The sequence below is a fragment of the Indicator indicator genome, chromosome 16 (assembly GCF_027791375.1).
Source record: "Indicator indicator isolate 239-I01 chromosome 16, UM_Iind_1.1, whole genome shotgun sequence".
Lineage (NCBI taxonomy): Eukaryota > Metazoa > Chordata > Aves > Piciformes > Indicatoridae > Indicator > Indicator indicator.
The window spans coordinates 23,643,871-23,658,415 of record NC_072025.1 but is presented as its reverse complement, the minus strand read 5'-3'; the positions used below and the strand labels follow the sequence as shown (position 1 = coordinate 23,658,415).

Genomic DNA, 14,545 nt, shown 5'->3' with positions numbered 1-14,545 from the left:
CATTTTGGAGAAAAGCTTTCTCAGTTTATATGACATAGAGCCTAGATCCTTCCTGTAACACTTGTGGACAGTTAAATGATGTACTTTTTGATTTTAGTCTGCAGGTTTTGAGAATCTGAGAGCTGTGGTGTGGAAGGATTGATATCTTAGTAAGCTCTGAAACCTATGGCTTGACAATTCTTCTGCCCCAGTGTACCTATCTGTAAAACAGATTGTGATGTCCTTATGGCTAATTGGTGCTTAAGTGCTTTCAGAGCAGTGGGTAAACCACTAATTAGTCACAGCCATTTAGTCAAAATTAGTAAAGCCTGATATTTGCCCATATGCTTTATTAATTTGGGGAGAATGTCTTGAAAATGCATTGATTTAGGCCTCCCTGGTGTATTGCTGCTATTTGCTTGTTTGACGGTGACTTTCTGTGTTGTGGTTCCTACAGATGTTGCTGAATTGTGCTGTCTGCTTCTAGTTTTTGTGATGTTCTTTTGGTTTAAATAGCGCAAAATCCTCTTTCCAGAAAGAAATGTGGAAATAAAACAGGATGCAGATACTGCTGTGATAACTCTTCTGTTTCAGTATATTCTACATCATCACTCTTGGTACTGGGATTTATCTCGTCTGCACCCTCTGCCATACAGCTCTGTTTTATAGCAATATCCCAATATGCCTATACACAAAGCACATGTGAACCCACAGTCTTTTACATTACATTGTGAAAGAACCATAAGGCTGAAGCATGTTGCCTCAACCATTTAATGAGGTGCAATAAATCTTGACATGACCAGCTGGCACTAGACTCGTGCTTCTCATCTTTTTACCATTACACTGAAAGGTGAACAATAGTGGAAAGAAATGTAACTCTCCTTTTCCTTTTCCTTTTCTTTTCCCTTTTCCTTTGGTACTCAGATGTGTAGCACTATATTGAAATCATCCATTTTCATGGAATGCAAAGTATGGTGGATGCTGTGGAAAATGTTAATGATGTAAAAAACCCTTTTCCTGGTTCTTTTTCTCTCTTTCTGAAAACATACTGATCTGACAGATCACACAAGTGTGGTCAGCAGCAATATCCCTGCCACACACGCTGGCTGGGGCAGAGAAGCCATGTTGAGTAATGATACACAGGAGGTGTCTGGTAGTGAGATGTACCTCTTGCTCCTCTTGCTCTCACATCTCACTTTCCACCTTTTCTAGCACACTGGTTTTTAGCAGCTACTTCTCACCACCTTAACTAACTTTGCCTGTCACCAAGCTCCTCCTCTGCCACATGCCATGCTATGTAATCCTTTCCTATTTCTCATTCCACCTTAAGATCTTCCTCTCCCAAGGGGCATCCCTGGTTGATTGTAGCTACCACCAGGTCTACCAGTGTTGACTGTGTTACTTGAGCACCATTTTAAAAAATACAAGTAATTAAGCAGCTTGGACATCTAAGCATGTGGCATGGTGCCAAAGCACCCTTCTTGGCCTCCCAGAGAGGATTCTGTTTTAATGGACCAGATTTATTCTTTGAAAACAAGTCTATGTAAATAATGCATTTATTGTTTCAGGTGGGTTTTGTTCCTGACAATGGCATCCATCAATCTCTTTTATAGTTTCCTGCCCCACCACTTAATGCCAGTCTGTCCTTGAAAAGTAATTGTTCCCAAACCATCTATATGTGTCTGAATTCACTTAAGAAAAACTGCCTGAGTTTTGCAGTATATCCCATAATGATAGCTGACGTCTCCAAAACTAATAACTGCACCTCATTCCTTTGTGATTACAGCATTTGATGTGTGCTGGGCTCTGGTGCCTGGTGGAAGGAGATACATCCTGCAAGACAAAGTTGGACCCTCCTCTGGATGGCACAGAATGTGGTGCAGATAAGGTAATCAAAATGGTTGGTCGCAGTCACTTTGTTTTTTCCAGCATTGTCAGTGGAATAATTGCTTCCAAGATGTTCAAAATTTACCATAAACCTGTATTTTGTACTGATTCTGATAGAGAAACTGCTCAACTAACAGCTGGGTTGGGTTAGATCTTTCCGATTTTGTGTTAAGTGTATTTCAGTAGCCTTTGGAGACCTCAATAATCAAGTCTTTGTGGTCTAGGCCTACAATGAAGAAAAGCTCCATGCCTCCCTCTGCTAAACGCACAGGGTGAGTGCCCTGCGAGTCATGCTGGGCAGTAGCTCACTCATGTCACTTCTGTTCATTGCTGCTGCTGGGGTTTCGTGAGTGAGGTGCTTTGTCAGTGTGAGCAAAGATAGTAATGTCCTTGGCTGTATTTGAGGTAGAAAGTATGAAGAGCTTTTAGGAAAACACCAGAGGAGTGGAGAAAGATGGAGAAAGAAAAAGAGGCTACTGAAAAACTTGATAGTTCCTGAAAGTAGCTCAAAATGTGTTGAGCTCAGTGGTGTTCAGTTACTTTTGAAGTATAGTTTGCTATATCTACTCAGATGACTAAGGCATATATGATGTATGGACTTTCCAGAATCCAGGTAGATGTAGAAAATTGTTACAAGAAGCACAGAATAAACTCTCAGATCAGTGGTTCTTCCTCCAGCAAAAATCACCATTCTGGTAACTGGCTTTAGTGCCAGGAGGGTGAGAGTTACTGAGGCTTACCTGCTGCCTCCCAGCTCACCTGCTGTGCTAACAGAAGTTGGTTTAAGTGAAGGTGTTTAACCCCTGAGATTAACCTCTGTGGCTAGGTGGTCTATGAGTCATAAATAAATGTGTTTGATTCTCCTGGTGCAGTTGATAACTTGTTAGGCTACAAAAGGAAATTGGTTTGGTAACTACCAGCCCCCCACTTACTGGTTTGGGATTCTGATACTTTTAGTATGTTGGGAAAGTAAAAAAGGATAAAATTAAGAATTTTGTCCTGGGTCCTGGAAAGCATGGCTAAGAAACTGAGGCAGAAGATTTTTGGATACATGTCTTCACAACTGCAGGAGTTCTGGTGATTCTTTCATAAGCCTGCTTAGCAGTGCTCACTGTATCCTGTCCCAGTCAGACCAGGAGAACAGGCCAAGTTTGCTGCTTGGTCAGGAGCCAGCACAACCTATTAGAATGAAAGGATGTTTGGGGCTTCAGCTAAGCCAGGTCCAAAATACCCCAATTATTTTATATATGCTGGGAATACTGTTGATGGAGACTTTGCTTTCGGGCATAATTTCTTGGACTCTGCTTCTGTGAAGAGTGTGGCTTTAAGTCTTTGAATGTAGGTAATTATCTGCTTTATAAAGCAAGGGGCTCAATTCTGTGATTATTGCTTTCAATGACAGAAATCCCTTCAGGGGTTTGTTGAAGGTGACACTGTAATGTCTATGCTTCGCCTCCTCCCTTTCTCATTCTCTGTCCTTCATCTCAATGAAGCCTTAAATATCTAGAAACTTAAAAATGGGCTTGTTATAATCTCTCAGACATCCTTTTAAATCTACCTGTGCCAGAACGCTTGCAAGATCAGTGTTTCTTTCAAGCCGTGCTAACACACAACTGCATTTCAGTGGTGCCGAGCTGGGGAGTGTGTCAGTAAAACTCCCATCCCTGAGCATGTGGATGGAGACTGGAGCATGTGGAGTCAGTGGAGCATGTGCAGCCGGACGTGCGGCACAGGAGTGCGGTTCAGGCAGCGGAAATGCGACAATCCCCCGTAAGTCCTCGTGTCATGCTGGTTTCTTTTTGCATGGAGCGCTTAGAAATCCTTGCTGCAAGAGTACAGAGAAAAAATGGGCAGTAGGACCACGCTGAGGACACCAGAGATTTCTTGTTCTTGAGCAGCAAGGGCCAGGAGAAAATACTGATGTGACCTAGAGTGGATTATGTTCTGTGGAAGTGGCTTGAAGGATTACCATTAGAAGTGGCTCAAAGGGTTACCACTGAGAGTGGCTCATTGCAATCATTGAAGTAGAGATACAATTGAATTAAAAACATGTGGTTTGGCAGGAAAAATGATGCTGTGTTTCCTCTTCAGCACTGCAGTGAATGAGGAGGGATTGATCTGCATATACAGGTCAAACCAAGCCAATATGCCTTTAGAGATCAGTTTTGCAGCAAGTGCTGGCTCTCGGCTTGGGAGGCAAGAGAGTGGCTGACAGTGCTCTTAGGGTCATATAGCTGTGTTTGTAAAGCACCATGAGATATTCTGTACATCAGGACTTGCTGCATATGAAGAGAAGCTTTGCTGCCCATTGAGCGCAGTGGGTGCTGTTTAGCTCCTGCACAGTGACTGCAAATAAGCCTATGCTCTCTTGTTTGGGCTTGGATTCAGGAAGAAATGTGTTGTTGTGTCTCATGTGCCATCTTTCATCCCTCAGGTCAGTTGGGGCACATCTGGAAATTGTCTTCTTTTTGGGAAGCCTGAACAGGTTACAGTAGTGGCCATTTAACTAACTACCCCCGTTTGTGTGCATCATAACTTCTGAGCAGAGTGAGGGTGCTCCTGATCTTTCGAGCAGCTTCCAAATGTACCTTGATTCATAGTTTAAGGTTTTCACTGCAGGAAGGTTCTTTTTAAATGGGGGCTGAAATTCTGGCTGGCAACATAGGCACTTTGAAGCTGTGCCTAGATGATGGATAGTCACACACTGGATGCTGCTGAGCTGTATTCATGCCAAAGGGATATTTTTGTTTGTTTATTCCTCTCCTTAAATAACACTGAACTGCAATAGCATGTCTATAATGTCCAGGCTTGATTTTACCAGCTCATTTTCCTGAACAAGGGACTGAGCAGATTTTTCTGCTGTCAGCTACAAAAAGTCTCTTTAACCAGAATGCTGACCAAACCTAAATCCATTCATCATCGTTCCTTTGATTACAGGAAATGCTCCCTGCAGGATCGCACATTGATTTTAAAGTTCTCTTGCTCATATACATTCTTGGCTGGGGATACACACATGATCTTCGTTTGCTTCAAATTCCTGGCATTAGGCCACTTCTGCAGCTGGTTTATTCACTGTCCAAAAATATTGGCTCAGGGATTTATCTTTTATTTTATATATATTTGGTCTTGTGATTTTTTTTTACTGGAATCTTTACTCCTGCCAGCTGACTTTTGAACGTGTGAGCCTATCAGTGTTTTAAAAGCAGTTGTTTCACTGTTCTCTGTAATTTCACTGAGTATTTGCATGCATTGCCTCCAAATGGTTGTAAGGCAGTGTGTCATAAGCCCGTTTGCACATGCAGACCTCTGGGTTGTGCTGCCTTGTGTTCTTGTCTGGGCTTTGACCTATTGTACAGTGGGAGTGAAGAAAAAACCTAAACAGAAGGTTAAACAGAACACCCAAATGTGATCTCAACCACTTCTCCAATTCCCTCTTGTCTTGTAAAAAGGTCATGGTAGTATAGATGGGCTTTGATTTCTTCAGTTCCATTAGTGAGGGGACTCTCTTGGCACAGATACAGTGGAAGATGAGTGTGAAGTTGTCTACCAGGAGATCTCACACAGTCACTGTTTCAGGCATGCATCAAGGTGGGCTTGAATTACACTGTTTATTGGAAATAGATCTTGCAGGTGCTTAAACCTGATGTTGGATTAGTGGCCTTTCCTCTATGTTTAAAAAACAGCTTGTAAGATGGCTTGGGTTATGTGGATGAAGTTGGCTGCTGCACAGATTTGGTTTTGGTCCCCATACTTATGGTACAGAGTGCAAATACGCCATATCTTCTCCTAAGAAAGCTGCTGAGTGCCCACAGGTGAATAGTATTTTGGATTACCTCTTATCTGAAGTGTTCAGTGTGTGGGTTGCTTCTATTTATTGATCTGTGTATGAGATACTGCAAAAGAACAGGCTTCTGAAGTACTCCACAGCATCTGTTGTGATAAACCATTTATAGATCCAGAATGGAGCTTAAATAATTTTCTGTCAGAGCCACTAAGAGCAGAATTTGCATTCCAACATGGAACATCTGAGAGGAGGGATCATTCCTGCTCTTTCAAGAGCTGCCTTGGACAGGGAAAATGAGGCAAAGCTGTGCTGTTCCTGCTGACCCTGGTTTGTCTTTCCTGTGACAGCCCAGGGCCAGGGGGGAAGAACTGCCGGGGAACCAGCGTGGAGCACACTGTGTGTGAGAACTTACCCTGCCCTAAAGGTGTGCCAAGCTTCAGGGACCAACAGTGTCAGGCCCATGACAGATACACCAACAAGAAGAAAAGCCTCCTGACAGCTGTCATGGTTGATGGTAAGTTTTTTCATCTCCCTCTGTAATACCTTGCTGTTCTTTAACTAGTGCTTCTCAGCCCATGTTGATTTCATCTGCAAAGCTCTCATTTGCTGGTGAAAAGTATGTTCCCTTTAGCTACAGCTGAAAGACTCATTATAATGAGTTGTTCTTCTTGCTGCCCTGCTCTTCTTTTAGCTGCCTTAACAGAACATACAGAGCTGCCTGTTCTTTAGTCAGCTTTTTTAATGCCTGGGGGAGAAGTGCCTTAACTTGGTTCCCAGTCTGAACAGGCAGGTATTTGGGAATGGGAGTTTAACTGTGAGAAGGGGCAAACTGAAAAAAAAAAAAAGATTCCCTGGGATATTTTTGAAGTGTGTCAATTTTGGGCATTTCAGTGTGATTGCCTATCCTACTTACATGTCTTTAATGCTTCCTTTGCTGGATCTTATTATAGTTCATCTACTGTTCAACCAGATGTTGGGGGGACATGGAAAAGGATCATAATAATGTCTTTTCTGCAGGAGAAAATATATTTTGCTACACTCTTGTGAAAAACAGACAAGGCTAGTTTCATCTGGTCATCTTAAAGACATGCTCGATCAGAGGAGGGTGGTACTGGAACTTATGTCAGAAGACCAGACATTGGATAAGCCTTTTCCTGTGCTAGCACTAATAAATTCAGTCTGAAGCCAGTTCAAACGTGAAGGTTTTTGGTTGCACTGAAAACCTAGAAAAGGCCTGTGCCACTTAGCTTAATGCATTGGCAAACCCTCTCTCCCATGTCTGATGGGGAGAGGTACTTGACTATGTAGTATGAAATGTGTTTCCATTTGGATGTCTATAAGTTCTTCCTTAGATGAAGTCTATGAGGAGCAGAGTTAGCTCCAAAGGAAAAACATTACATTGCCTAAATATCTGTTACTTAAACATATGGCAAATGCAGTCAGCAAACCCTGACATCTGCTGTATGTTGACAGATAATAATACAAATCTTTGAAAAAGCTTCTTTGCTTAACTCCTTCTCCAGCTAAATGCAATAGTAGCTTTTCCAAAATGAGGTCTAAATATATAATATAATGATTGCCATTAATGTGGATGAAAAACACAACTTTCCTCTTCTGGTATATTTCAAATCAATTTGGGAGTTTTTCTCTAGATATTCTAGCAGTGTAGTTTGCTGACAAATGCTTGTAAGATCACAAGTTAAGGAAGTGGTAGGCAATGGATATGCAAAAATGCTTTAAAGGCATGTATACACGTGTTCTTACTGGCAATTTGATGTGAGAACCCAGTCTATGGAGAGCAGAAATGGACTGGAGAATTTGTTCTGGAATCACTGGCTGGAGCCTGACTTCTGACAGACACACTCACTTGGTGACTTAGTCTTTCATATTAGGCTGCAGAATGTGCTCTGTAACAAGCATCTTCTGTTCACAGATACATTGAAGTGTGCTGACTTTTCTGTGCACTGTTTTTTTGTATCTTAAAAGATCAATTTCATCAATTTAATCCTTTCAATATTGATATTTTAAGTGGGAAATGACAAGCCTAACCTGAATGGCTCATGTTTCATCAAAAATGAGGTATCAACAGGTACCTTTGCAAATTTGTTCATGTAGAGATAGTATCACCACTGCCTCAAATGCTTGTTTGTTCTGTTCCTAAAAGCAGTTGATTTTGTATTTCCTTTTCCAGATAAGCCATGTGAACTCTTCTGCTCTCCACTGGGGAATGATTCCCCTGTGCTGGTGACAGACAGAGTCCTCGATGGTACTCCATGTGGGCCTTACGAAACCGACCTCTGTGTACATGGCAAGTGCCAGGTGGAGTAACTTTCTCTTGTTTTACTTATAGTGTTATGTGTAGTCTGGAGCAACTCTGTATATCTTAGAACAAGCATCCCTGTGGGTGGCTGGGAGGCTGTCCCTGAGGTGAGAGGGCAACCCTATTTCAAAAGACCCATTGCAAGTGCTCCACAGCCCTGTGTCTTGGTCTGCGAATTATAATAAATGCCCAAGGTATGAGATTATCCCTGAACAGCTGGGAATGTTCAGTGATCACATTTGCTGTGTGTAGTCATCAAATGGCTTGGGTGGAAAGGGACTTCTGTGAGAGGAGCAGATGGGAGGGGAAATTTGGCTTGCTTAACTGCTCCATTTTGGCTATTAGAGGAATCACTGAAAAAGCATTGATGCTGCAAACTGTATTACAAATGATTCCTACTCCATTACAAGTGTTACATTGCCAGCATCATGATGCTTTTCAGGTCTACCTGAGTTACTGCCTAGAAATGTTGAGGAAGCTTTTCAATACCAGTTGCTCCATGACTCCTGCAGTTGCATGGCTGATTTGCCATGGGGGCACAAGATGCTCTTTGGCCAATATTTATTGCTTTGAGCCTTCCAGACAGGGGAGATAAATGAACACAATATTATTCTGGGTATAAGAGAGGCTTTGGGAGCATAATGCAGCTTTACTAATAGCAGTGTGATGAGATAAGTGAAAAATCTTTGCCTGGATTGAATTTTGCACTGCTGCAGGAGACACTTCCCACTGTTTCCTGCCAATTGCTGCCAAAGAGGCATTTTTAATTCAATCCTTCTAATTTATTCAGATGAAAAATCTGAACAGCAAGCTGCCAGGGAGCCAGCATGAGCTGGATTCTTTATAGTGCTTTGCATAGAGCCAGGTTCATGGTGCATCCCGAGTTACTTAATTTTTCCCTGTTTTCATCTGTATCCCAAAAAAATTAAAAATGCATTAATAACTTTGTGTAGTAAGGCCAGCTGTGCACCTCCAGCTGTGTGCCATTGACCATTACAGTGGCCTGGCTGGCTTCAGTGCTCCAAACATTCAGATCAGCCACAAATGCTGAATCAAGCATTATGGCAGTGCATGTTTTCTTCTTCCAGTGAGGAGCAGTAGCCAGCTCCCTTCCAAAGGAAAACCTTTATGAGCACAGAGCTTTGGAGGTACATCATGAAAAGCAAATTGTACTCTAAGTCAGGGGCAACTGCCTTTAACTGCGCAGTGAGGTGATGACAGCTGCAGAACATTCAGTCCATTGCATCTGGCTGAGAGAAAATGCAAAATTATCAATTCAAGCTGAGCAGATTTGAAAGCCTGGGAACTCATTTCTAATACTCTTCTGCCTTATATGCAGTTTAGTGCTGAGAATTGCCATATGTAACTGTGTACCCCATTTGCCACAAATACTTGACTAACTAGCTGTCTATTAAACCAATTTAATCAGCATATTTATTTGTTTACTGTTCTCCTTATTTCTTTATCCAGTGTAGACAAAGCCTGGCAATAAGCATTGCAGGGGGCCTGGAGAAGGGAATAAGTGTTGAAATCAGAGGGTGGTATTACTGTTATTTATTTTCATGTGTAATCCTTCTAGTTACAGGCTCTCAAAGGCAAGAATGACACATTGCAAGTGTAACAGACAGATTAGTAGTAACCATCGCCTCTGAACATCTCCTCCAGGAGATGTAATAGCTCTTTTCACTTCATCAGGAGATGCTCCTAAATGAAATTCATGCATCATTATTGCATGATGAATGAATGTAGATGAACATGGAAAAGAAAAAAAGAACCTGTTCTTGAAAGGAGAGGGGTTTTTTGAGAAGGGAAGCAAGGAGCAGATTTTCCGAAGCCTCAGAATATTGTAAATGCATTTGGGCACTAAGTGAGAAGAGTTTTCCTTCAGTTGGTAACTTACTACAGTATCATTTCAAAGCTGTGAGCTGATCTGTGATCTAAACAATGTGAATGAAGCCTTTTGGTGTCTGTATCATTATTACTGAAACAAAATCATCATAAGCACCAGCAACCCTGTATTTATCACTTGCACCTGGAGGCAGCTGGAGGCAGTAAACTTGGTTAATACTTTGGTCTTGCATAGAAGCACCAATCAGCCCTTAGTTTAGAACAGAATTTCCTAAGTCACCTGGAGGTTTTGTAACCTGGCTTCTTGTCTTTGAGACAAATCATAGGTCTTCATGTCCTTGTTTAGTAGAGTTGTTTCTGAGGCTGAACATTTCATTCTTGATAGTGACAGAAGATGGCCAGAATAAGGACAAAATAAAAGTTCTGTAGGAGCTTCAGGAGTTGGTCTCAAAAATTAGAGTGTTACAAAGTTATGCCTTTTGGAAGAAACACTGTAGAATAACTACAAATGGACTTATCCTTACCATCTTCTGTGCAAACTAGGTGTCTTGTTCAATGTGCATATAGGCTGCTTCAAGTCTTCTAGCAAGGAGAATTTATTTTCTCCTGAGATTTTTCTGAGACAGAAAATCTGTACCAGGTTGGAAAAAAAGAGCAGTCTGATGCATCTGAGGAAGAGAAGGGTGAGTGCTCCTATACACTTTGCAACTTCTCTCCCCTGCCTGCTTCCACAGTTTACTCTCTGTAACATGGACATTGCAGTCATGGTGAAGATGGGGTAGGGCAGCACAGCTGCAGCTCAGATTACTTTTATCTTCTGCTATTTCTCTTCAAATGAGAAGCAGCTTTAAGAGAGAGGGTTCCCTGATGGTTTTGTTCTCCCTCAAGACTGTTCTGTGTATTTCTCATGAGTCAACATTCATGGAAGCTGTGCACTTTCTAACCTCTTACAGTTCTTCACCCTATACTGCTGGTATTAATAAAAACTACTGTCAGAAGTAGGGCTAAAAAACTTTCAGATGTCACACAGCAGCAGTGTGGGGAGAAGATAAGCTGCTCAGCTGACTGCTAGGATGCACATGCCCTTGTGCTGCCCCTTCTCAAAGGAGGGTTAGTCTGAGACTCATGATAGCAGGAGAACTTTACAGTGGGGACTACGGATTGTACTGCAGGATGTAATTTAAGGTCTCTTTGAAAAAATACTGGCCTAGAAATGAAGGACAGTCTTTGTTGTGATTTGACAGTTTAAGAGGTGAAGATGTTTTGGCCCTACCCACAGTTTTCTCATGAATGTTCTGACATGTCACGTCTACTTTTAACTTGCTGTTGAACCCACAGTATAGTCAATGATGACAAGCTGCACATTGGGCTGCCCTGGCACAGGGCAGTGTCTTCCAAAAGCAGTTGTTGCAGTATGAAAAGTGGAACCCAAACTCAAAAATGGACACAACTTCAAAACCAGTTTTTGCCAGTTGGATAAGCAGAGTGCCAGGAGAGGGCTGCAGGTGGCAGACAAGGAACTGTAGTTATCTGCTGGACCTGTTGCTGACAAACAGTTTTCTATGTACTCAGTACCCACTTTCTGCCTTTGATTGATGCATTTCTGGCTTTGCCTCCTCACTTGAGGATTTTCCACATATTATTCATATGTCTGCTTTACAAACTGTGGTACAGGATGTTCCAGACTGGGTAGCTTATCTCTGTACAGCGTGGCTTAGTACCATACGTTGATAAATTAGTTAGTGTATGTTCACAAAATCCAGAAGGACAGTTTGAACTATAGAAACCTGTTGTATACTTGCCTTTTTTTTCAGTTTCAAGGCTTTTGGTGAGTAAGTGATAGCAACAAAACCCAAGACTTTGTTGATACCTTACTACTTTTTTTGGTATACTTAACAGTGGGATAAGAAAAAAAAAACACACCATGTTGTTTCCCTCTCTTTTTCTTCTACGTTAACCTGTGGAGAGCATACAATAGACAATTCATTGTGATATCTACTTTGGAGTTTTAGATTTCACTTGTGACTTCAAGAAACCAAGAACTGGCTAAAAGGGAGGCTACAGACAGATCATATACTGCTAAATGTGCATTATTTTCAGACCCAGAACTGATATGATAAATGTCTCTTTTAAAGAACAGGCACTTGATACAAAATGCTCTGGTGACTGCAACCTGCTGGCATCTGTACAAACCAAGGTAGAGGCAGAGTGGAATTGGGTCAGAGGTGTCAATTCAGGTGAAGCTGGTTTGGAAGGATGAGAAAGGGGTAGCTACGAAAGCAACCAAAGAACAGAAGCAAGGGAATTCCTGGGATGGGAAAGGGCTTTGTATTATTTGCATGTTCACTCATATAGCCTGCTCTGCTGCCAGAATACAGGGGTTTGATACAAAAATTTCAACCTCTATATGTGAAAAAGTGGTCATCAGAAATAATTTTATCTAGCATCCCCATGAACTGCTAAGGGATCTAAACAAAAAGTCAGTAGGTAGGTGATTGTGTCCAACACAGATAAGGTAATGCAAAGTACAGTAGGCAGAGCATATATCCTGTTTCAGCAGAACTGATCTCATTCAGATAAAATCTGAAGACTTAGGAAATGTCAGGAGGATGTTTGCTGACCTAACTTCTACACAGACTTGAATCCATCACACAAAATTTGTGTGGAACAGAAATAGAAGTAACTTACAGATGAACTGCTCGGTTAGGCAGCTAGGCTCACCCTCCTGTGCAAATCCTGACAGACACCCATAATCCTCCAGTCAGGAGGAGTCATGTTAAAAACAAAGAAAGAAGAATTCTCATACCCCTCAGATCTGGATGTCAGTTACTCACATATGTACATTCTTGTTTCCTTGTTTCATGTGGTCTGTCCCTGGAGGTATCAGTGGACACTGGATATTATGGACAAAAAAATGGAGCATAGATGAATCTGTCATAACCAGCATGCTCTGTGCATGGTTGATTTGTAAAATGGTACATCTTGCATCAATATTTATATTTGATCCATTGAGACAGCTAGTTAGTACAGCATATGGGAAGCATTACAGTTTTGTGAGCCTACAATGTCATTTCTTGCACATAGTGGGTGTATATAACAAAAATAATTGTGTTTATGTAGCAAAACATACTCACGCAGGCTATATCAATTGAGCTCTTGCAAAGCCATTGAAAGTACAAATGAAAATATCATTAAAAAATAGCCAAGCAATACAGAAAACAGTTCACACAGAAGAATCCAAATGATGTGTATTCAAAAGAAGAGAAGTTTCCTATGCTGGAGCCAGCAATGACTGAAGCTGGAAATACCACCCAACAAGCTGTATTTTCAGATGTTTAATTATAAAAATGAGAAGAAGGGGGAGGGATGGAAGGAAGGATAAGCTGACATACCAGCTTAGAGAGAATGAATTGTAGGTCTTCAGCTCAGCAAACGTGCAGTTATCCATCAATTTGAAGATCAATGGATAGTTCCAAAACATGGTGTCAGGGTAGGGGACTGCTTGGGCTGAAGATCATTAAGAAACCTGTGGTTGTAGCTGTGACTGTCCATGCTGAGAACTTGAAGCCCTAAAGACTATTTTTAAGTTTCTTGCCAGTGGTCCCATGTTTTAACATGGGCAAGGGACTGGTTTAGGTTAATATCTGCCTTTTTGACCCAACTGATGCTGTTAATAGCAGTACTTCAAGCTTTCAACAGCTACTACAAGCAGGAGGTGGAATTCCTGGGTGGTGTCAACATTAGTCCCTTTACCTAAGTTATGGATATCACTGTCCAAGGCCATGTTGGATGGTACAGGAAAGCTACAAGAGACCAAGGGCTGACAGTGGCAAGTGCTCCCACAGAATACTACACAGATGGTGGTTACACCGGACTGGCTTTTTATATTCTATTCTTCCTTCTGAACACAGAGAGCTTCAAATGCTCTGCTCACTCCTTAATGGACCATCTTGGTAAGAATACAAAACTGCTTCCCTGCTCACCAGTCCATTCAGTATTGATGGAACTGAAAGTATCCTGCTATTGCTGGATGGACTGGTGCATGGACTCAGTCTGCTCACCTGCAGGATGACTCTTGGGTCAGAAATCATACAGAACGTTATTTACAAGGTCTTACTTCAGAATGTAAAGCTTCCCATTTCATCCTTTCTGCTTCTTAATTAAAAAAAAAAATATCCCTTACTTTGGTGGTTATGCTGGGCTGAGGAAGAAGCAGCACAAATCAAGATGGTAAAGATCGGATAACTCCCTGGAACTGCTTGGGATTTAAGGGATTGTTTTTGCACTATGGAAACTCGACTTCTGAGCAGCAAAACTTGCTCCCTTTGCAGGCAGTTAACTAAGGCATCACTTTTTGAAAAGCTTTCTGCAGGTTGAAGACAGGTCTATCTGTTTTAACACTTGACGGTATAATACATGCAGTGAGATGTCAGTGAGAAACTGATGATGTGCAGACCCAACAGATCTTCCACCTGGTCTGATGGGGCCCAGGCATAGATAGACCTCTGCCCCCAGTGCTGGAATCTAAAGGGCTTTCTCACCTTGGAGAAAGTTGGACATATCTTTCAATTAACAGTCCCACAATCATAGAATGGCTTTGGTTGGAAAAAACCTTTAATATCATCAAGTCCAACCATTAACCCAGCACTGCCGTGCTGTGGCATGTGCCTCAGCATGGCTTTTACATCCCTCCACCACTGCCCTGGACAGCCTGTCCCAGGGCTTGA

At 41.8% G+C, this 14,545-nt stretch overlaps 1 protein-coding gene across 1 annotated transcript in view; it reads left to right on the top strand.

Moving 5' to 3' along the window:
- ADAMTS17 (ADAM metallopeptidase with thrombospondin type 1 motif 17) overlaps window positions 1-14,545 on the top strand; it is a 180,768-nt gene that overhangs the window by 103,884 nt on the left and 62,339 nt on the right. The window contains exons 11-14 of the mRNA XM_054388055.1: window positions 1,766-1,867; window positions 3,491-3,636; window positions 5,998-6,164; window positions 7,842-7,969. Coding sequence (XP_054244030.1) covers window positions 1,766-1,867; window positions 3,491-3,636; window positions 5,998-6,164; window positions 7,842-7,969 — 543 coding nt within the window. The remainder of the gene's footprint in view (window positions 1-1,765; window positions 1,868-3,490; window positions 3,637-5,997; window positions 6,165-7,841; window positions 7,970-14,545) is intronic.